Source organism: Bos grunniens, chromosome 8, assembly GCF_055505025.1.
Source record: "Bos grunniens cultivar Pamir isolate PY7600 chromosome 8, Bosgru_T2T1.0, whole genome shotgun sequence".
Lineage (NCBI taxonomy): Eukaryota > Metazoa > Chordata > Mammalia > Artiodactyla > Bovidae > Bos > Bos grunniens.
Window position 1 is genome coordinate 79152828 of NC_141172.1, and position 24758 is coordinate 79177585.

At 37.4% G+C, this 24758-nt stretch overlaps 1 protein-coding gene across 29 annotated transcripts in view; it reads right to left on the reverse strand.

Annotated features, from left to right (window-relative positions):
- Positions 1-24758, reverse strand: part of TUT7 (terminal uridylyl transferase 7) — a 58946-nt gene that overhangs the window by 26667 nt on the left and 7521 nt on the right. For 26 of the 29 annotated variants that reach the window (XR_015170169.1, XR_015170168.1, XR_015170170.1 and 23 more), the window contains 12 exons: positions 22959-23047; positions 20883-20934; positions 19839-19908; positions 18931-19057; positions 17443-17562; positions 10374-10526; positions 6777-6957; positions 4280-5376; positions 3781-3931; positions 2607-2693; positions 1961-2061; positions 193-250 (listed from right to left, as the gene is read on the reverse strand). Coding sequence is in view for 26 of the 29 variants with exons in the window: in XM_086416919.1 (XP_086273045.1) it covers positions 193-250; positions 1961-2061; positions 2607-2693; positions 3781-3931; positions 4280-5376; positions 6777-6957; positions 10374-10526; positions 17443-17562; positions 18931-19057; positions 19839-19908; positions 20883-20934; positions 22959-23047 (2286 nt within the window). In the remaining 3 variants the exon portion in view is untranslated. Of the gene's footprint in view, positions 1-192; positions 251-1960; positions 2062-2606; positions 2694-3780; positions 3932-4279; positions 5377-5765; positions 5928-6776; positions 6958-7801; positions 7922-10373; positions 10527-17442; positions 17563-18930; positions 19058-19838; positions 19909-20882; positions 20935-22958; positions 23048-24758 lie in introns of those variants that run through there. The other 3 variants (XM_086416929.1, XM_086416928.1, XM_086416927.1) reach the window with 2 other exon arrangements.

Consider the following 24758-nt stretch of genomic DNA (forward strand, 5'->3'; position numbering starts at 1 on the left):
CAACAATATGCATACAAATGATAACCAATTCCTCAGTTTTTCATACTTAACCACACAGATTTGTTTCAAAGACACCAATGCTATAAATGTTATATGAGCCACTACATTGTTTCAGTCATTTGTAAATTTTAAGTATGCAAAACATTAATAAAAAAGATGAGAATATTTTTTAGATAAAGCTTATAGAGGTACCTGAATGCTTTTTGAGGACTCTTGCCAATTCTTCAATAGTTCTTACACAGTCCAACTCCTGCAACAAAAATGGCAGAGACTGAATCAAAAACAGAAGACAGGTTCTTAACCCTGTTTTGGTTTCATTTCCTCCAGAAATAATAAAATTAAATTCAAATTGTTGTATATTGATTTTTCTTTTTTAGGTGAGCATTAATCCCTACTCATAGGAATATCCTAAGGATATAGAAACCCTCATGCACCCTACTTGCTAACTGCTCTTAAAAGAGCAGGAAAGGCTGAAATCAGTGTCCCCAGAAAAGTCTCTGAACCACTAAGAACCTCCAATTTCTTTCCTCTATGTGACAGAATTAATAAGAGAGAGCTTCTGTGGCCTGTCTTATTCATTCTGGGTAGATCTTCATTATAGCTTAATTAAGAGCTGATGAACTGCTTTGGGGTGTGATTAAGCTCAGATTATTTCTCCAGAAGACTAGTTGAACATATAACACACAAAAAGAAAGTTATACAGCAAATATGAGTAACATTTCAAATATTTAAAAACATTTGGGCTGACCTTTTTAACATTAAGTCCTTTTGTTGGTTAGTTGGTTATATACTTACCAGAATTTGGAATTTAATTTAGAAATGCCCTCACAACTAGTTTATTAATCATGTAAAAATTCAATCTCAATGATGTATAATCAGATCATTCATATACTGGACCCAATCGTCCTTATCCACCTTATTCATCAAAGTCACGCCAGATAACCTGTGGCTATTTTCTCAAATCAGATGCATCCTCAAGGGACAAAACCCTGAAACTCAGAAAAGGCATAAGAAGATCCAGAGCAACAGCAGCACTACTGATTTGGATGCCCAGTATTTGGACTACTGTTGTAAATAAAAAAGGCGATGGATTTAGTACTTCTTAAACTTTACACCTTTTCACAGTATTTTATATTTGACAAATGCCATCAAGTTTGGCAAATCTTTTCTGCCTTGTGGGCCATGTTGCAAGGACTCAATCCTGGAGTTAGAATGAAAGCAGATGTAGACCATACATATATGAAAGGGTGTAGCTGAACGCCAATGAAACTGACATTAAAAAAAAAAAAAAAAACAGGCTATAGGCTGTAGTTCACTGACTCCTGACATACACGATCCAAGCTGAGGTGCACAACAATCTTCTGAGGCAAGGGAAATCTCATTTCTGTATTAGAGATAAGCAACCAAAGACAGACAAGTCTGTCTTGAATCCTAGCACTCTTTTATCCCTGTACCATGGGCTTCCCTGGTGGCTCAGCTGGTAAAGAATCTTCCTGCAATGCAGGAGACCTGGGTTCGATCCCTGGGTTAGGAAGATCCCCTGGAGTGTATAGTCCATGGGGTCACAAAGAGTCGAACACGACTGAGTGACTTTCACTTTCATCACTGTATCACACTGGCTGCCTGCTAAAACTTCACAGAAAACCTTATGTGGGTGTACTTATGCACCTGAGTCAGCCTAGTGGCTATGCCAAAGGGACACTGGAAAGGCTAGTTTGGCTTTCTAGAATTCCCAGATGTGGCTTTCATATCCAGTTTGCATTACAGGTTGGAAGCACAAGCCTTTCTACTCGTCATGTTCACCTCTAAACTTCTAATGTATTTATTTGGCCAGACTGTGCCAAATGGCATACTCCATATGATATACCCTGATAAATTTGGAAAATACTATGCTGAATTGTGAATCAAGATTGTCAAGACACACGCCACAGCAAATCCAAGTTTTATGTGGTCACTGTACCTCAGCAGTTTCAAGTCCGTTAATTGTCATGCAGACATCAAGGTCACTCTGTTTGAACCCAAATCCATTTTTGGAGGAGCCAAACAAGCTCAATTTAGTTCCTGTTAGGGATACATGAAAAGTAACAACTAACCTGAGTACATTTAATTTTCTGATCAAAGCAACTCTCTTATGAATTAAAAGTACTCAGTTATTAACTGTTCTATAATAATCTCATAATAATTATTTTTTTATTAACTAGTCTTTTATTATAAATTACTTCCTCTCAAAATTTACTATAAATAAATACAAGCTATAGAAGACACGAAAGATTATCAAATGTCACTTTATTGTTAGATGCAAGGCCATTTCAAGGAAAATGTGGATCACCTCAGCACATTTAATAATGTAAGCTTACTGCTTTCTAAATAAATTCACTTTTTAGAGGTCTGAACCTTGACTCTCAACTAATAAATGAAGTTCACATGTATCTGCTAAGTGAAATACTACACTGCAACTGTCTTCTCCGTTGGCAAACTAGGACTGGACAGACCTAAACCATCCTAGGAGTATCACAAAACAAAGAGGCCCTGTCCCCACCATCACTGCAAGACTGCCCTCTTATGCTCAAAATTAATGCTTTTACTAAAGCTAAACAATTATTTACCTGGAAACTCCTGCCTTATGAAATTTTCTAGGTTTTGCCGAATATGTTCACGTGCCTGATCTTCTAGAACAGTTGGAGAAAAATCCTCTGTTTAAAATAAACAGATACATTCAGAAACAAAGATTGTTCACATTCTCTGGAAAATATTTTTCAATAAACCTAATTAGCTAAAACAAACAAACAAACAACCAACCAAACCCTAAATTTTGTGTCTTTTTAGTAGACAGTATCAAGCAATGTACAATAAAGATGCCTTTTTCAAAGAGTCTATCACCAAGAACTGTTCCTGAGATGGAAACCAGTCTTCACAAGGGTTCTTTTCCTGGGTTTCACAGAGGCCAAAAGAGCCCGAAAAAGGCAGAGGGTGAACACAACAGTTTGTGAGCATGTATTTATACATATATATAAAACACATTTTATATGTGTGTGTGTCTGTGTGTATATATATATATTCACATTTTTCCCCCTAAGGAGAACTAGTAGTTTTCTTTCATCACTTACACTCTCCAAAGAGATTTAAAGAACAAATCTCCGATTAAGAACAAGTGACTTATGGCACAGACAGACATCTTAACATGCAGCAATGTGATGTGTCATAATCTTCCACTCTTAGCAGCTGCATGCCTCTTCATCAAATGGTTTTCCTTGTAGAACTTAAACCTCGGCACACCAACACTTCCCCAAACTGATGTTCCTTAAAGGTTATTAACTAGCATTAATTAAAAAGTATTCTAAGCTCACATTTTAGAAATATTAGTTATTAAATAAGCTTTTTACCTAAACATTTCCAGGAGCCTTTATCATGCTAATATGCCCTGAAAATCTCTAAGGGAGGGGGCAGGATATACAGTTATTCCCCCCTGACCTTTGGAATACTTCTGTTACTAAATACTATTAATGGCAGGTACCTAGAAAAGCATTTCAAGGAACACTAGTTGGAAAATGATAGTACTCCAATCATAAGACTTAGAAGATTCTCCTTCCCTGTCTTTCTTTAACAAGTATTTATTGCATGTCCCAAATGGAACACGATACACTGAGTACTACGGATACAATACACAATGCCAAAGACTTAGCCTGGATAATGAAGCTAATGGGTTAGTGAATTAGATTAACTCTTGAGAAAACATCAATTTAATATTTTGACAAATAAAAAGAAATGTTAATAACTTACTGTAACACTGAATGCAAACTTGATCTAAGATATTTGAAAATTTGGGTGTTAATGGTGGCAAAGGTTCCAGCTGAATTCTTTTGAAGTCTTCAGGACAGTCCTTCTTTAGATGACCCTCTCGTTTGCATAAACTGCAAACTACTGTAGGAGACTGCAGGAAGATGGCAAAGCAAAATAACACTTAAATAATGGAGCCTTGAATCTTTTTTCCAAAGTACACATTGTCCACCTCACATTCCAAAGGAACGAAAATATAGTGGCATGGCCACTCCAAACACACTCAGGAGAAAAAGGTAGTTATTTTGACTACCAACAGCATTTCCTTTCTCCTCTGCAAATTCCCAAGAGATTAATGAGGGCAGTGGACCTAGTGGCTGCACTGGAGTGAACCACTACTGAGACAGGTGAGAGCCCTGGTTTAGTACATGAAAATCCAAAGTACATGCATTAAAACTCTTTCAAATCTCCTAGTTCCATGTATAGGAGTGGTACTGATTACCTTGCCTTTGGTGAAGGTGAGTTTACTAAATTCATAGAAGAAATCAGACTGGTTCACAGTTGAATTTTCCTCACATACACTTTCTTCTTTAAGGCTGATTTTATTAAGTTCCGTTAGTAGGTTTCCATCTACATGGTGTTTTCCACATTCTTTCAAGTCTTCATACTTAGCAGATCCATCTAATTCCACATCCTCTTCAGACAGGGCATCCTCATCACCTGATCCAGTGAAGGTGTTGTCTAATTCATCTCCATTAGCAATGTCATCCTCATCTTCCCTTCGGGAAATGGAGAGCCGGGGTTCTTCTTCCTCCTCCTCGTCCTCCTCTTCCTCATCAGAGTGAAGGATTCCTGATATCTGGCTCTGTCTTAAAGGGGTAAAGTGGCTTACAGCATCTCCAAGTTCATTGGTACCTTCTATGCTTTCTTCATCAACATCAGCCTTGGCATATGAAGGAGGAAATTCATCATACTCTTTAGCTATAGGATTTCTGAAGCCTTCTAGATCCAAAGTGGTATCTGTCTCCTTAGTTCCTGAGCTGCCACAGGTGACAAGCGCTCCACACTTGCTACTACTTAAAGCCTGATCATCAGCAGTCAAAGGATGCTTGCTTTCCTTTCCATTTTTTTCTTTCTTATTTTTACTTCCTGTTTCTTGATGATGTACTTCAATGTCCTTAGAGTCACCAGAACTGACTTTTGCCTTAATACAGTCAGAGTTTTCCAGGTGGACACTGATGTGTGAGTTTCCCATTTTCTCTGCTGATGGGCTTTCAAAGTTTTCATCCGTCTCTTTAAGAGTAAGTGGCTGGGCCTTGCAGGTGTTTGCAGTTGAACTGGCAGCACCAGAACCTTGAGCCAAAACTGAGTTTTTGAGTTTATCACCTTTCGCTTGTACCTCTGGATCATGTTTTGCTATTTCTTTAGAACGTTCAGAAGTACAGCTGACAGTACTCAGAGGCTTTGGAAGGCTGGATTTCATAACTTTGTGTGGAAGAGCAAAATATTTATATGTTGTCCTTAAACAATGAAGTATATATTCAAACACAGGTTGATTATTTAGGGTCCTTGCCACATTTCTTTTTATAGAGTAGGGATCTGTAATGAAAAAAAAAAATCCACTACTTCACACACTTCTATTTTATGTTTTAAAAACCAGCCTGCTACATAGATCAAGACAACAAATAAGTAACAGTACAACTTATCATTTATCTTATGTGCTTTTTTTTAAAAACTGGGGATGGGGAGTAAGAAGATACAGTTTTAAAAACAAAAAGAAATACTTTCTTAAACATCTGCTCTATGAAGAGAACCCATTCTATTCAGAACCATTACCCCTTCCCTACTCTGTCCTATGACTGTGGAGGTAAAAAAAAAAAAGTCATCAGTGTGGCTCTCATGCCCTTGGGAAGCGGGGTCTTCCCTCCGGGCTCTGCTGAGTGCTCTGCCTCCCCACTCAGCCAGGCCCTGTGGTTTGTAGAGCTTACCTCCACTCTTCTGCCCTGGGAAGCCCCATCACTGAACTGGCTGGACTGAATTCAGGGGCGAGAGGGAGGCACCAGGAGGAGACACCACTTCTCTCAATCTTTTCTCCTCCCCTAGAACTCCAGCAGGTTAGGCAATTGGCCAGAAGAGCTGAGCCAGAGAAACTGCAGGGGAGGGTTTAAAAATGTGAGATCCCCATGACTGCACACAGAATTTATGCAAAATGCAAAAAACCCTCTTATGCAATATAAGGCTTGAAAAAAATCAAGCAAAAATAAGAGAATTCCATTTAGGAGGTTCTTTAAATTATTTGAAGGAGGAGAATTAAGATTTCTAGAGGGGTTCCCATCTCCTGACTTTGTAAAGCTGATAGGAGCTCGTCCACTTAGAGGAGTCTACAGGGCACAACAGTATGTCTTTCATATAATGGTTTCAAACTCATTTAAGAGCTAAGTGTTTTTAAAGAGAAAAGGTGTTTTTATGAATAAGTTCTAAATATTACTGCAGGTATTCCAAAAACAAACTCTCTCCATGGAGAGAAATTTAATGAAGAATGCTGTTTTTCATGAGAAAAGGTATTTTCCTCAACCTCTGTAAAACTAAACAACATCAATAACAATTCATGAAAGGACTGAATCTAAAGATTCAGAAATGATAACAGCGAAGAGGAAAGGGGGATTTACATGTCACTTGGAAAAGACTTTTTAAGCATTTAAAGTTATTAAGCAATTTACAAAGAAAATAAGGACACAGACAGCTATTCCTTTTAGTTGCATGAATAATTATTTTTTATCACAGCACTTAAAAAACTCAGGATGAACAATTTGGTCCCTTGGAAAGATCTACTGTAATGCATGCAAGATTCTCGCTATCTACTTCACCTTTGGGGTCAGGCCTACCTTACACGTAGAAGCTGAAAAAAGATCGAAATAAAAAAGCATGCTGTTAGACTGATACCTTAAAAAAAGGGGGTGGGGTGGGGATGGGAATTAAAGATAAATATTTTGAGATACCTTCAATGGCAATGCGTTTTTTGGGCCAATCCTTTGATTCACGAGATATCGATTCTTTGACACGGATACTTATCACTAAATCAGCCAAATTAAATTCTAAAGCATAGAATCGAAGCAATTCCACCCAGAGTTGCCCAATTGGTACTGAAGGCTGCTGTTTTGAATCAAATATTAATGGTACCTATTAACAGCAAAAAGAAAATACACAGGTTATTTCAGATGTCAGTACAATCTGAAAAATCAGAGATCTTCAAGCATCAAATTAAATATATCTGAAAAACCTTAGCAAGGATATGAATTGGCAGTCTATCTTGATAAATCACATTCTAGGTTCTATTTTGATTGTGAGGAACAGCATTCCTTCACTGAATTCCGGGATTAAAGTTATGTTAAAACCTAGTCAGTATCATAGGAATAGACAGGCAGCACATAACCAAGCAGCACTTCTAATTTTGAAGTCTTAAGGGCCGGTGGAGAGAACTGTGCTTCACTGCTACTACTCTCAGCACTGAGTTCTTCCTGTTCCTGCCGCCGGAGGGCGCCTTTACACCGTTAAGACACAGAAATGGACTGCAGTTGTTTGCATAGAGTAGAAGGAAAAATGTTCCTCTCACTTGCTCTGAGAAGTTACATTAAGTTCATTGGTTCTTCCAGCAGCAACTGATTTTAAAGTCGAATAAATAACCCTTGATATCAGAAATTAATACAAGTTTTCCACTCACAGACTCATGATGTGACATACTGTGATATAATACAGTGGAAAGTTCAAAGGACTTAGAAAAGAAAAAGAGGGTCCAAATACTGACTTTGTCACGTCACAGGTTTTGACTGCTTTGTGACTTAGCTTCTTCATTCTTGGACTGGCAGTATAGCTCAGAAGCGAAGAGAACTGGCTTTTGAATAGTACATGCTAAGCTTTCAAATCCAGCTCTTCCATTTACTAGCTGTGTCTGATCCTGGTGATGGTATATAAGCTGTCTAAGCCTCGGTTTCCTCATCTGAACAATGAGGATCATAGTACCCACCTCATAGGGCTGTTGGGAGGACTGAGTGAGAGAGAGGCTGTTAAGAGCTTAGCACAGTGCCTGGCACACATGTTCAAAAAATGGTCGCTATCATTATCTGCAGAGTAGGGATGATACCACCTATAACACAGGATAGTTATGAGGATTAAATCAGAAACAAGGGAAAGCATCTGGTAGACTGGTTGCTGTCTGTAATTTTTCATTTAGATATAGTCTTTTTAAATACAAGAAATCCATTTATCATTGAAACCATGTCACAACTGTAAGATGCTCTTAAGAGGTAATTTAGTTCAACTCCCATATGCTACAAGAGAAGGAACTGAAACCCAAAGAGTTTATGTGGCTTGTGTGGCAGAAGAACAATGTCTCCTGATCCCAGGCCAGTGCTCTTTCACCACACTATGAAATGTCAACACTGTCCAGACCTCACTTAATTTTAGAAGTGGCAGCATGATTAATCTCTCCAATTAGCATTCAAATGCGAAGATAAAAGTATTTAAGTAGTCTTTCAGCAGTAGCCTTTCCTTCTAGGGTATACAAATTTGCTTCCAGTTGCACTTTAGTATATTAAGCTTCAAAATAAGTGGTGTGGTCACAGATTTATTCAGTAAATCTCAACACAAAGGTTCTGTGAAATAAAATCATCAGGTGGATTTAAAAACTAAACCAGATTAAAAATGTAGTTGTTTTGGTCCCACAAACAACAGTTGAGGACACGGAGAAAACCCCAGAAATGGAAAGTTCCATTAGATCTCACCTCTTTATCCATATATTCAACATCTCATATTGTGAAATGACTTCACAATATCATAACATGGAACTTAAGAGACCTCTGACATACCTAGACTAGTGGTACTTATATTATTGTTATTTTTTTTAAAACAGAGAACACTGTATTTTTCAAATAAAGTAAGACTAGTAGCTAGCATTTACTAAATGCTTTACCATATACACTTCATGGGAAATAGATGGGGCAACAGTGGAAACAGGGTCAGACTTTATATTTTTGGGGTCCAAAATCACTGCAGATGGTGACTGCAGCCATGAAATTAAAAGATGCTTACTCCTTGGAAGAAAAGTTATGACCAACCTAGATAGCATATTCAAAAGCAGAGACATTACTATGCCAACAAAGGTCCGTCTAGTCAAGGCTATGGTTTTTCCAGTGGCCATGTATGGATGTGAGAGTTGGACTGTAAAGAAAGCTGAGGGCCAAACAATTGATGCTTTTGAACTGTGGTGTTGGAGAAGACTCTTGAGAGTCCCTTGGACTGCAAGGAGATCCAACCAGTCCATTCTCCAGGAGATCAGCCCTGGGTGTTCTTTGGAAGGAATGATGCTAAAGCGGAAAACTCCACTACTTTGCCCACCTCATGCAAAGAGTTGACTCACTGGAAAAGACTCTGATGCTGGGAGGGATTGGGGGCAGGAGGAAAAGGGGACGACAGAGGATGAGATGGCTGGATGGTATCCTTGACTCAATGGAAGTGAGTTTAAGTGAACTCTGGGAGTTGGTGATGGACAGGGAGGCCTGGTGTGCTGCGATTGGTGGGGTTGCAAAGAGTCGGACATGACTGAGCAACTGAACTGAACTGAACTGAACCACCATATGCTCGGCACTGAGTTAAGCATTCTATAAATCGATGACCCTATGAGAAGGTACAATATCATCTCCATTTACAGGTGAGGAAACTGGGACACAGAAAGATTAAATCACCTGCCCAAAGTCACAAAGCTAGAAGTGGGTGAGCTGGGATACAAATTCAAATATTCTGGCTCCACAGTCTGTGCTCTTAGCCAACACTGTGCCAACAACCCACACAGACAAATGACACAAGTGGTGTGTTCTGGTGGCAGCTCAGGTAGGTGCTACCACCATTCTCTTCCCCTCAACAAAACCAAGAATATGTGATTCACCAATATCTCCCCATTTTAGGCCAGAGTAAACAAGGGCTACAGGAGTGACATGACCTCTTTGTGAAGAGCTAGGATTAGAATCTGAGTCTCAGAGGTATTTTGTGGATATTACTGTCATTTTATCCCAAAGGGATATGGGAAAGCTCATGGAGTCAAGGACTGTTTACCAATTTGGGTCAGAATCCTACTGTTATGTTGCTTAGATTTTTGTTTGAAATTCTAATGACAGCTTGTTCCTTGTTCATAAATTCTCCTTCTCACTACTAACTGTATGAGTAAGGACAAGTATACTAGCATAGGCTTATTCACTGTTATTTTAGCAATTTGAGGTTAGTTAACTTTTCTTATATTTAAACCTCATAATATAACCTAAGACCTAAGCTCTTGCAGGATAGATAGGAACTTATTTTTGAATTCTCAGCCTCTTTCATAGCACCTTACACAGAGAAGAAACCACGTAACTGTGGATTCAATGATTTGCAATTTTACCTTTTATTCCTTGTCTATTCAAAGAACTGAACAGACTAGAAATTAAACAGTTATGAAATAATTAAAGATAGTTGAGAAAAGAAGAAAAGAAGACTAACACATAAACTCCACAATTAACAACTGAATTAAAAATAAATGGTAAGACCAGACATGAGAGAGAACAGACCTGTCCCCTTTTAATGGCCATTTCCTTTGGTGCCTCCTCTTTTGTTGAGTCCACATCCCCTGCAACATTATCAGTGTATTCCCAGACCACAGAGTCTTTCTCAATTTCTTTAAGGTTGAAGTTTCCTAATTTGTTTAGTGAGAATCCTTCAATCTAGGAAAAATTAAACACACATTATAAGGCAGAAATGATTTTTAAAACAATCAGAGCATAAATCCTGGAAGAAATGAAAAGTAACACAGTTCACTGAAAATATGAAAGGCATCTTTTATCAAAAGATTATCTTTGAGACATCTGTAAATTTAAAGAGAAAAATTCAAGGTTTTGATTTACAAAAGAAATGGTGATTTTTGGAAATAGTGAAGTGAAAGTTGCTCGGTCATGTCCAACTTTTTGCAACCCCCATGGACTATACAGTCTATGGAATTCTTCAGGCCAGAACACCAGAGTAGGTAGCATTTCCCTTCTCCAGGGGATCTTCCCAACCCAGGTCTCCGGCATTGCAGGTGGATTCTTTACCAGCTGAGCCACAATGGAAGCCCTTTTGGAAATAATTTTTTAGTAAATAGTCTAACAGACCACGGCCTAGGCCTAAGGCCATGGTTCTGGTGTAAAACCACCTAGGCCCAAACCTCACTCTCTTAGGTACTAGCTGTGACACTTTCAGTAAGGTCCTTGTTTTATGTCTCAGGTTCTTGTAAAAAGGGGTAACACTAGCATCTCCTTAATGGGACAGTTATGGAAAAAATAATGGACATAAAGCATTTAGACAGGGCATGGCATATAGTAAGCGCTCAATAAACATAAAGCATTTCTTTGGACATGGTTAAGATGCTAAAGAAAACCATAGGCTCAAAAGGTCTAAGATATGTGGAACAAACGTGAACAGATTTCTTTACTCTAGGTATAGTGGGATTTTTCACAGCCTTTAAACATGCTAAGGTACATAATGAATTATGGGTTAGGGTATGACTGTGGTAGCCTGATTCTCCAATGTATTTTCACATTAAATGGACAACTTCTGTGGTTTACCTGACAGAACAATCCTAAACCATAAGACATCATGTCGCTCCCCTGCTCAAAAAAATTTCCTTCTAACTCAGGATGAAATGTGGTCTTTTCTAGGGCCTAGGTGGTGCTTCCCAGGTGGCTCAGTAGTAAGAAAAGAGTTCATCTGAAATGAAGATGTGGGTTCAATCCTGGGGCTGGGAAGATCCCTGGTGGGAGGAAATGACAACCTACTCCAGCATTCTTGCCTAGGATATCCCACAGACAGTGCAGCCTATAACCCTTAGTAATTGTCCTGCAACTCTTAGATATTCTATTTCTTATTCATTCTTTTCTTCATCCTTGCTTTTCAGTTTAAGAAGTTTCTACTGAGTAAAGTTTACTGATTTTTTTTTCCTCTAGAGCCCTAAACATATTAAGTCTTATTGTTAAAATTCCTGGTGAAATAATTCCAATGCTTGCTGTTTCTTCAAACCTATGACTTTGCCTTTTAGTACGCCTTATAATTTTTTTGTTGAAAGCTGGGTAAAACCCTGTGGTGTGAGGTTTTTTTCCTTTATCTGGCTGGAGTCAGGCAATGTACTGTTTTTGTAGCTGTAGACATCAAGGGGCTTAACTTCTGTTGGTATCCTTGTTTTTGTCTGCTCTACTGTTTTTGGGTTTCCCAAGAGACTTCTTAAATGAACTCTTTCTACTGTAACCTCATTATTATACAGTATGCCGAATGATGCTGCAGTGAGCTGTGAAGAGAGGGGAGATATCCTACAGTTCTATGATGTCTCAGTCTTTTAGTGAGACTGTGATCCTGGGCTCAACCGTCACTTCATGTTTCTTAGTAGTCCTGCCAATCTGAGGTGAGACAGGGAACAACAGAACGTTGGAGTCGGGTATTTTTCCTTGCCCCAGGTCAGTCAGGCCCCGATAAATCTCAAGGTGGTTCAGTTCAGATTAGTTGCTTAGTTGTGTCCGACTCTGTGACCCCATGGACTGCAGCACACCAGGCTTCTCTATGCATCCCAACTCCTAGAGCTTGCTCAAACTCATGTCCATTGAGTCGGTAATGGCATCCAACCATCTCATCCTCTGTCATCCCCTTCTCCTCCAGCCTTCAATCTTTCCAGCATCAGGGTCTTTTCCAATGAGTCAGGTCTTCACAACAGGTAGCCAAAGTACTGGAGTTTCAGCTTCAGCATAGTCCTTCCAATGTATATTCAGGACTGATTTCCTTTAGGATCTCCTAGCAGTCAAGGAACTCTCAAGAGTCTTCTCCAACACCACAGTTCAAAAGCATTAATTTGGCGCTGCTCAGCTTTCTTTATAGTCCAACTCACATCCACGCAAGACTACTTGGAAAAACGATAACTTTGACTAGATGGACCTTTGTTGGCAAAGTAATGTCTCTGCTTTTTAATATGCTATCTAGGTTGGTCACAGCTTTTCTTCCAAGGAGCAAGCGTCTTTTAATTTCATGGCTGCAATCACCATATGCAGTGATTTTTTAGCCCCCCAAAATAAAGTCTCTTACTGCTTACATTGTTTTCCCATCTATTTGCCATGAAGTGATGGGACCAGATGCCATGATCTTAGTTTTCTGAATGTTGAGTTTTAAGCCAACTTTTTCACTCTCCTCTTTCACTTTCATTAAGAGGCTCTTAGTTCTTCTTTGCTTTCTGCCATAAGGGTGGTGTCATCTCCACATCTGAGGTTATTGATATTTCTCCCAGCAATCTTGATTCCAGTTTGTGCTTCATCCAGCCTGGTATTTCGCATGATATACTCTGCATATAAGTTAAATAAACAGGGTGACAATATACATCCTTGACGTACTCCTTTCCCAACTTGGAACCAGTCCATTGTTCCATATCTGGTTCTAACTGTTGTTTCTTGACCTGCAACAGATTTCTCAGGAGGCAGGTTAAGGTGGTCTGGTTTTCCCAATCTCTTTAAGAATTTTCCAGTTTGTTGTGATCCACACAAAGGCTCTGGCATAGTCAATAAAGCAGAAGTAGATGTTTTTCTGGAACTCTCTTGCTGTTTTGATGATCCAGTAGATGCCGGCAATCTGATCTCTGGTTCCTCTGCCTTTTCTAAATGCAGCTTGAACATCTAGAAGTTCACAGCTCACTTACTGTTGAAGTCTGGCTTGTAGAGTTTTGAGCATTACTTTGTTAGTGTGTGAGATGAGTGCGATTGTGGGGTTGTTTGAACATTCTTTGGCATTGCCTTTTTTTGGGACTGGTATGAAAACTGACCTTTTCCAGTCCTGGGGCCACTGCTGAGTTTTCCAAATTGGCTGGTATATTGAGTTCAGCACTTTATAAGGAGGTTCAGTTCAGTTCAGTTGCTCAGTCGTGTTCGACTCTTTGTGACCCCATGGACTGCAGCACACCAGGTCTCCCTGTCCATCACCAACTCCAGGAGTTTACTCAAACTCACGTCCATTGAGTCGGTGATGCCATCCAACCATCTCATCCTCTATCATCCCCTTCTCCTCCTGCCCTCAATCTTTCCCAGCATCAGGGTCTTTTCAAATGAGTCAGCTCTTCACATCAGGTGGCCAAAGTATTGGAGTTTCAGCTTCAACATCAGTCCTTCCAATGAACACTCAGGACTGATCTCCTTGCAGTCCAAGAGACTCTCAAGAGTCTTCTCCAACACCACGGTTCAAAAGCATCAATTCTTTGGCACTCAGCTTTCTTTATAGTCCAACTTGGCTCTGGTAAAATTGTTTCCCTTGAGGGCAGGCTTTTACCTAAGACAGCAGAATGTTCTAGGCAATGTCAAATTGACAACCTATTTCCTGGATAGAGGATTTTTCCTGGATCTTTACCCTGAGAACCTGGTGGGTATTTCTGGAGATAAAACTCATGAAATGAGCACCCTATGAATGGGCCCTCTGCTGTTTTTCCACTTTCACACTTATCCAAACTGAACTTCCAGAATCACAGTTTTTTTTTTAGCCTGGTAGTCATTCCAGTGGCAGGATTCTGTTCCTGGGTTTCTGCTCTGACAAGTTATATACCTGCCTGTCTCTCCAATTTGGGAGCCAGTGGTTTTCTCCATGACCCCACTTCTCTGAAGGATCTAATAAGAGTTGTTGATTTTCCAGCATGCTCAGCCTTTTTCTTTTTGTGAGGATGGAGTGATGACTTCCAAGATCCTTATATGGTACACTGGACTAGTCAACAATCAGTCAGAGATGTGCTAAGTTGCCAGAAAGAATTAAGGGTTCCACTTCTCTGTATTTTCCCTCTTTGTTCTTTTTCCCCTTATTATTTGGTGGCCCAAGGTCCTCTGCCCAGAAAGAGGAATGGGTTTTCTACTAGTAAAGCCTTTAGGGTAAAGCCACTGAAAAACAGGAACTCACTGTGTTGGTCATTTGCTTAATTTTTGGCTTCTCTCTAAAGTCTGTCTGAGTTTTTCAGTCTCCAGAGCCTTCAGGTTGTTATTTTATGTGTTTTGTTGAGAATTTACAGCTGTTATTTCCAGAAGGATCACTTGTTTAGGAGTTCAAGCCTCCACCCAATAAGAGGAACTTGACTTTCTACTGAAGGGGAAAAAGACCACATCTGTTCTCCTACCTTGTTCTAGGAGTTCCACATTCATGATCTCATTTCAAAATTTCTCAGATGAGTCTTTCCCCAAGGCTCAGAGATTAAACAACTTGCTCAAGGTTATAAGGATTTTAGTGGCAAATCCTGGGTGACTCTCAGGGCTGGCAAACTTTTAACACTTGACGCTACTCTTCTTTCTACTGTATTATCTGGCATTCTTAAAGCGAAAATATTTGTTTCCTAAGGGTTAACTTTATATAATCTAAAATAAGAACAATTCAAAAAAATATTTACTAGGAGACTAGTAAAATATTGTTGTAGGGGATAAAAGAGGCTAAGAAGACAGGGTTACAGCTAGTCATCATTCACAACTCACATATCAGTATCAAATGATAATAAAACAGAAATTTTAATTGGGAGTAAAAGGTCAGAGAGACAGTCTCCAACATGAAAGAGACCTGAGTAGGTTGGGAGAGAATGGCCAAAAGATTTTGAAAACACAGATCAGAGCACAGAAATATGATACTCTAAACTTCTTGACAAAGAATCTAATATTATTCACTCATGTATTACTTTCAGGGCTTAGTACAATGACTAACATACAGAGTGATTTAAAGATTTTGAAGAAGTTAACAGTTTGGATACTTTCATATACGTAATTTTGAGGTTTTCAGTAGATTTTCTACAGAAACAGTGATAAAAAATATTTGGCATGAACAAGGCACTGAATTTCTTTTCTGTCACTTGCTGTATATTTTTGATTAATACTCTAGCAGAAACCAGCACACCGATACCTGACTAGTTTAAAAAGCTGAAAACTAAGATCACTTTGGCTCAGGCAGTAGTCTGTCTTATTTGATATATACAGTTCAATCCAGTGTTTGACCACTATATACTTGTTTTTGTCATTACATTTTCAATAAATAAATGGCATAATCAAAACCAAATTCTGTCATCTTAGAGAACTTCTAGTATTACTGCCAAGGAAATAATACACTTGGCTATAGACAAAGGTATTCAGGCTTCTCTTAAGCAAATCCTGAGGAGATTCCCATCACCAGAAGAGAAATGCTTTTTTTCCTGCATCTTCACATCAGTGACAGATGCCCACTTCAGAGATGATGAAGACACAAGAAAAGGCAGATTTCACTAAGACAGCAGTGATATGGCAACACAGCCACCCTCTTCTCAGGCATTTTTTTTTTTTGCCCAGGAGTCCAACTGGTTTGGTTGTATCTTAAACTCCTATCTCTCTTGGATCAAAGTGAAAAGAAAAGTTCAAAGACTTTTTCAAAGACTTTCATATCAGACTTAGGTCTGATGAAAAGGGTTATTTGTCAACTAAGGGTTGACTTTGTTCTCTGACCCTTTTTTTCACCAGAACAGACTAGAAAGGATACCCTGAATTTTTTCATTTCAGTACCACAAGCACAAGGAGAACTCCCTTTAGGCAACTGGGTTGCAGCACAGCAGACTGCAATTCCTAAAGCCAGGACAGTGTTTCTGTTTCAGCCTTTGTTCTCAGGGCCTGCCTGATAAAGGTCCTTGCTTAATTCTCAACTTATTTAGTGTAAAGAAAAAAATTCTGTAAAATCTTATTTTATATATATATATATATATATATATATATATACACACACACATAATATCCATAATTAAGAACTACAGCTCTGGAACATCTCCTCCTTAAATGATGAGAATCCTGCATATGGTAAGAAGACAAGTAGTTAAAATATTGGATGTATCACAGTAAGCTTTTACCAAGTGAGGCTTTTTATAAAATAAGGATACACATAAGACTTTTATGAAGGAATTTTACCAAGGGATTAAAAGTGAGGCATTTCAAGAGAATGAAAATAACCTCATTTTGACTTTGAGATGGCTCCTTCTTAAATCTTACTACTTGAATAAATCAGCTCAACTTTAATTTATCCAGAAAGAAAGAGTGGTCACCTTACTGAAGTCTTTTTCACATTAAAGATTACAGCAAAATATTATTTAAGAGGTGACTTCTAAGTTCTGCATCTTGTAGTATGAGTAGCAATCTCAGCACTTACATTTTCTTTTGTTTCACAGGGAACAGGATAGAAAGAGAACAAAAAGACCAGTAAAAGAAAGTGATAGCCAACTGAATGCTTTCTATGGTCTGTCTGGAGGTGATACATAAATTCAAGTATCAAATTATAAAACTGTACCCAAAGAAAATGTGTAGCAAATGACAATGTAGGTTCACATTCTTTGTCTGTAAACCTCAAGATCATGTGCTCCATAAATTATAAGTTTCTTCAGTTTAGAAAAGTAACAGTCTCCCTAGCAGAGTATATGGCAGCATCTTGTAGCCAAATACATTAATATTTCAGCAGTGAGAGGCATGAATTTTCACAATAATAGGATAAATAAATTCATGTCAGTTCTGGTTAGGTTTTTAGACTTTGAAATTACGCACAAGGGATTGTGGACCCATAATAAAATCAATATTGGATACATAAGCAAAAAATGTTTTATACCCATGATCCTAGATAAACAGGCAGAAGGGGTTCTTTCCTCTGTTGAAGGAAGAAAATGGCCATCAGAGCAAACACATAAGGTGGTAAACCTCCTTCTTCAGGGCGATCTATACTGCAAAGCTACAAATGAGAGAAAAGAGGATAAGCATTCTTTTGTACCAGCTTGTCATTTATGCAATCTGGTCTAAAATCTGTTAATTCATTTCCATTTATCACGTGATTTACTCTTCAAAATGAAACTCCACAATGACAAAATACCCAACTTCCTTATACTTGTGTTGTAAACACATATTGTGGTTTTCAGTGACAGTTCCACTTCAAATTTTTCATTTTGTTAACTAAACTCACTTGTGAAAGGCTCTAAAAATCTATTTATTTTTTGATATCCATGGTAATTCACTTGGTTCAAAAACTTTGTTAATTAAGTCAAAATAATGATTCATAAAATAAACGTAAGCCAACTGGCTTTGCTCAGTTTAATGGCCCCCTCATGCTTAGCTGCTACCTCGAAAATGCATGCTTTGGTCAGAACCATAATTAGAGGAAAGAAAGCAGACAAACCAATTAGCATTAGCAGAAAATAACAACTTAGTGATAAAGCAGGAGGCTGCTTTCAAAGCACATCATATTGTGATTACCAATTCACTCACTTAAGAGTGGGGCATCCTCTGTCCCTGTTGCATCTTTGACTCAAGCAACAGGAATTATGTATTGTCACTGCCATGTCCGAATCCATAAAGCCTTTGGCTTTTTTCTACACAGAATCTCAAGTTTATAATCGTGATGGGACCTTACATTTTGGAGAAACGTTAAGATACTCTCGTGTTCATCTGAGCATTTCATTAGGATACCATGTTTAAAATACTGTAGAAATGTAAAGCAAGATTAGATACTGGCTTTCATTTTTTGGGAGTCTTTGGGTATATTATCGGGGCTTCCCAGGTGGCTCAGTGGTAAAGAATCCACCTGCCAATACAGGAGATGCAGGTTAGATCCCTGGGTTGGGAAGATACTTTGGAGGGGGAAACGGCAACCCATTCCAGTATTCTTGTCAAGATTCCACGGACTGAGGAGCCTGGAGGGTTGCAGTCCATGGGGTTGCAAAGAGTCAACACGACTGACTAAGCATGGGTTTATTACTGGATGGTATGAGAGACTTTATCTCAATTCTCCTGTATCTGAGACTCACTTCAGGAAACTAGTTAAAATGTAAACTTGTAGGCTATAACTCAGATTTGACCTACAAATCTAATTTTTAATAAGTATCATAAATCATTGATCTTTTGAACAATATGCTATAGTCAAACAGAAACAGTACGTTTTTCTTTCTATATATATATTAAAATTTCTAATACTCAGATGCCAACTCTCTTGATGTCTATAAATATGCATCCAAACATTTAAGATTAAATGAACCACGTAAAAATCAAAATGTACTGCTTAGGCATATGTAGAATGTATTCATTCATTTAAAGAACTCAAACCTACCTTTGCCCAGTACCTAAATGCAATCACCAGAGGAACCAGCTTTGATTCTAGTTTTCCAAGGGCAGTTAAATGATTTGTTGTCAGACAAGCATTTTCATTTCCTGCACTCACTTTACAAAGAAGACCACTGGTGGGGGGTAGAGGGTGACAATGGGAAGGAAAAAGAGAAAGATAAAGTGTTATACAGGTATCAGGTTTCTTTTACACTACCACCAACTAATTTACACTGAAAATAAATACCTTAAAAATGAAAATAAAAAACTCATTAAACCCTTATAGGTCATTTAAATAACTGGCTTTAAAAAGATAGGGCAGCTATTTTCTGGGTAAACTTTTTTTTAAGAACTAAAACTGTCACGTTTTCTTATATTAAAACAGTTTTTAGGGGGAAATGCAAAGAAGTGTAAAATGTTTCAAACGGGAGTATGAATTCATCTTAGTAGGAGCAAAAGTGTTTTCCCTAGCTGGAGGAATCTGCTTGATGGTGACTCATTACAGCCTACAAACCACCCATCTACAGTGGGAATGGGAGTGTTTCCAGATGGAGAGAGAGAGCTGGGTGAAGTCATACCAACTGTTTCCAGTACTGTTTAAAATGCTGCTAAAAAGAATGGCAAATAAAGGTGATCAGAGCAAGTAACTATTTGATAGTTTTTTTTTTTTTACTGAAATGGATCAAAATGCTTCCTTTCTATATTTTTTCCTTTTAAGTACTTTTCTTCTTTTTAAGATAAAACACTTTTCCCTCTTGGGTTAAACACCAACAGTAGAGGGAGAAAGCTAATAGTAAGCTTATGAAATTAACCACATAGGAGCTTGTAATTCTAGAAACTGGACATTAAGATGTAGTAAAGTACAAGTGCTTTTGGCAAGCTGATACTTAATAAACAGCTTAAAAAGACAGAGACCTTTGCTTTTCTCTGCACACCACCACTGGCACCCGAGCATGGAAATCTGCATCAACATCAATAAAAGAGTCTGGAAAAAGAAAAGAATATTACACAGATTAGTTAATTAAGCCTTTGTATAAAAGCACAATTAGATAAAGTACAAGTACCAGCTGTGCATCATCTGTTGGGTCTTTCAAAAGACCATTATGAAATAAAGCTCTTAAGAGATGATTATGAAATAAAAATGACTTGAAAAGGAAAAAGTATTCTACTCAAGAATCAAGTAATCACATTAATTTAAAACCCTTATTTTACAAAATTAATGTCTGATTAGAAATGGCTACATTATTGAACTAGAACATTTAAATGTTAGGTCAGTAACATAATTATAAATATGGATAGGACAATAAAAAACAAAACTGCTGCAAAAGCTACTAAAACATGTGGGGTCAAAATACATACTGACTGAAGTAAGAAGAAAAGTTTAAACATTTCATTCAGTCAAAACAAAAAGGATGGGAAAGACTAATTCAGGGATGAGACGATTTAACCAGGCCTATGGAAAGCACACAAGCTGTCAAGTCCCAGTTGGGCATTACTTTGGACATATGACAACATACCTAGGAACAATTATTTGCTGATTCATTAATCTGAGTTGAGTCACACTATTTATTATTCATAAAGTATTAATTTGAGCCATGGAATACAGATGAACATCCTTTAGTTTTAACCTCAAGAGTAAATTTTACATACTTTGACTCTTATCAGTCTTAGGCTAGGACCTGTATAATCTTTACAAATTGTGACATTATCACCAAGCAAAAAGCTTTACTTACAAAATAGTTATTCTGCATAGTAGAACAATTGCATAGTAGAACAAGACTCCAATTAACCTGCTAATAATTCATGGGCATTTGCTTTAGTTTTTTTCTTGGCTATTACTCATATAAGTAAATCAAAAAACATGACTTCCTATTTTCAAAGCTTGAGAAATAAGATATATTTAAATTATAGACAAAAAAAAAAATTTAACAACAAAATGTGGAAGGAATTTGGCCTTACCATTGTTCTTTAAACATTCTTGGACAAGTAAGAGAACATCTGGCTGAGACATCTAGGAAATAAATCAATGAATACATCAAATAATTCATAAGTACTTTGGCTTCACTGAGATAATACAGTCATCTGAACTTACCCAAATGCCTCTCCAAACTAGAAAGCACCTTACTACCTGAGTAAAGGAACTAATCATTATGCTATGTGCACACAGTCAGACACAGAAAGATGAGCACTGAAAGATGACGACCATGGGCAAAAAGACTGACTACTCAGTTAACTCCTGATTCACTAATTCCTGAGTTAATTAGCCTCTCAGCAAATCTCCCACGTTGTGGCTGCTGCTGCTGCTAAGTCGCTTCAGTCGTGTCTGACTCTGTGCGACCCTAGACGGCAGCCCACCAGGCTCCCCCGTCCCTGGGATTCTCCAGGCAAGAACACTGGAGTGGGTTGCCATTTCCTTCTCCAATGCATGAAAGTGAAGTCGCTCAGTTGTGTCCAACTCTTCGAAACCCCATGGACTGCAGCCTACCAGGCTCCTCCGTCCACGGGATTCTCCAGGCAAGAGTACTGGAGTGGGGTACCATTGCCTTCTCTGAAGTTGTGGCTAGAAGATGTCAAACTGTTAATACTATACTATTATTCTGTGAGACTACTTCAACAAATTGCTTACCGGTGTTCACTTCTGTCTTGCCTTTCTCTAATCCTTGCTACACAGGGAACCAAAACCACTTAAAACCATGCATTAGATCCAGTCCTGACCCTCCTTAAAACTCTCAGTCTGGCTACTTAATGCCTTTAGGCCAAAAGGAAATTCCAGCTTCCCCTATTTTGGGATCCAGGCTACATCTCTATCCTAATCTTATGCTCCTCTTTCTCTAGGTCCCTTCACAGCCCTAACAATTTTCCCTTTAGCTCCCTGAACAGGCCATGCTTAATGCCTGCAAATGATGTGCCCTCAAGCTAAAACACTCCTTCACTCTCTCCATCCCTTTTCATCTTTCAGAGTTCAGCTTAAATGTTATCCATTCAAAGGGGCTTCAGGACTGCTTGTATTCTGTCACAGAACCTTGTTTTTCTGAATTGCTCTTATTATAATAAATTATCTATACATAATTACTTATCTCCTTCACTAGGTATGAATTTCATGAAGAAGCAATCATATTTTTTTTGTCCTCTAGAACCTAGTATAGTGCCTGGCATATCACACAGACTCAAAGAATGAATGACATGAAATCAAAATAACTGCCATGCTGATAAAATACTAATTAGAATTTAAGATTAAAAGAAAAGTAAAATCTTGGTCAACTGACCAGGTAGCTATAGCAATTGGGAATGGCAAGGAATGTGTGGCAAGGAGTGTGAAATAGAAGATCTGGGGGAGGAGGTCAGAAATCTTTATTTCTATTTTTAAGCAGTAACCCAAATAAATGGGCATAAACCATTTGCAAACTGGCCTGCAGGAACCACCAGTAAGTAAATGAATAACCTATTAAAGTGCCTTCCAGTTTTAAAGTTCTGACTCATTAACATCTTTCTGAACCCTGTTTAAACCAGAAATTTAGGCTAGGTGCAGTTCTTCAAAAGTGTAATTATTTTTACAAGGTGGGTGTATGTAAGAGGGAACTCAGGAACAAATCGAGCTTGCAGATCTTAAATGTTTATATATATATATGTGTACATATATACACACACACCACACCCATTTGAAATCTGAAATCCTTTGCTGCCACTGCAAAGCTGAATTGTCAAGACAATGTAATCTTTTCAAGTTAATAGAGCCAAATAACACCATCAGATTCACATGGTTAAAAAAACCAGTGTTTGAAGAAAGCATGAAAGATATGTAGAATAAGAAGAAATACTCTTTAAAATTGAAGGCATGCATTGGAACCTTAAAAAAAATTTTTTGGGAAAAAACTATACTTTTAAAAACAAAGTAGTTTTAGGGAAAAAAACCCAACATTACACTTAAACTGTCCTCAAACATCTAAAATATATCCACATATAGCTCACATTTAGAAAAAAAAATAGAACTTCCATACCACTCTGTGAAAATTCTAAGATTTATTTTGTACTTACAATGGCTGGAAATTGAATGTCAATGTTTATATCCGAATTTTTGAAACCCAATCTGCTACAGGATGACCCATATAATCTCAGAGAACAATCTAAAAAAAAAAATTTTTTTAAATAAATAGAAGTCATTTATAAAGTAAAATTTCTCAAAAGTTAATGCAAGACACTGCTATTTCAGAAATGGAACCATCAATTAAAACTACACACAAAAGAAAAACAGTATTCAAGTCTGGCACAATGAAAGGACACGAATGGGTGACTCTTTGCTCTTGCTTTCACTGTTATTTTATTTAAAAGGGAAGACTGCATTGAATGCAGTTTACTTTAATAGCCACTCTTTTCATACCAGTTGTAAAATACATTAATACTTCCTTTATTACTTCACATTTTTCAGAGAAAATACTGGCTGAAATGATTTTTAAAATATGGAAGTCGAAAAGAGATGTCTAACTTTGTTATATGTTTATAAACCTGAGTACACTGAAGAGTTAATGCAGATACTTCATTCACCTTTTTGAAAGCATACATAGGTGTAATTTACTATAAAGATCATGGTTCAGTAAAACAATAATCATAAAAATCAGCATTACATTATTTTCAATATGAATACTCATTATATTATGAACAAAAGGTTTAATTTAACATAATACAATCTTTTCAGGAAAACTTTAGAAAGTGATTATAATATCACTGATATAACTTAAAATGTTAGGCAGCAAGTGAGTCACTCTTTAGAGGAAGATATGTGTATGGGTACCACCTATATTTATTTTATGGCATTTCCCCCTCAATGTTTTACTACTGTTGGGCCAAAAAAGGGAACTTTGTATCTTTTCTCTTTCCCAGGTTAAATAAAGTAATTTATTTGGGTTTTAACAATTTTTTCCAAGACAAAGTTCACTCAATTTTACAATGGAAATCTATGAAAAAAATCAAAATTACAAATGACATCTCAGGAACTTGTCTACAACATCAAAAATGAGATATCTAATATAAGGAAATGAACAGATTCTTGTTCTTTATTTTTCTGAACACAAATATATGAATATGAATCATACTATATGAATATTTCAATAAAATGAATAGTTTGATGGGTAGTCCAATGATAAACTCAAATAGTGATTTCAACCCTGGCTGTGTATTAGAATCACTTGTGGAGCTTTCTATAAAAAAATAGTTTTTCATGGCTCCATAGATATAACTTAGAAACATCAATTCAACAGTGCACAAAATTTATTATACATTAGTTTTCAAAGCTCATTTTAGATGGTGCAATTCTTTTAAGCATGGTTAAACAGAACTTTTTCTGGAAAGAGATAACTTGAAAATGACTCCAAGACACTTTAATTCAAAATATTCTGTCAATGTACATAGGTAGAAAGGTGTGGTGATCATTTTGTAATGTATAAAAAATATTATCACTATGCTGTACACCTGAAACTGATATACTGTAAGCCAATTATACTTCAACTAAAAAGGGAACTGAACTTAGAGATGGAAAATAGAAAGGTAAACAAAACATATACACAAGAGTCCCACGGTGCTCTAATAATGTGGGACATGTAAACGAACACAATGAAATTCACAATGAAGACAGGTTAATAACAACATATGTAAAAGTCTTTGCTACCCTAGAGTAAGCCAGGAAAAACAAAAACATAAAGAGCTTCAGTACAAAAACATAAAAAACAAAAAACTGAGAGCTTTAGAACATGGCAAATTGATTTCTATTAGGCAAAAATTACTAATGGTAAGAAAAATGAATGGGGTATTTTAGGTAGCTAAAAAGAAAAGCAAATCTAG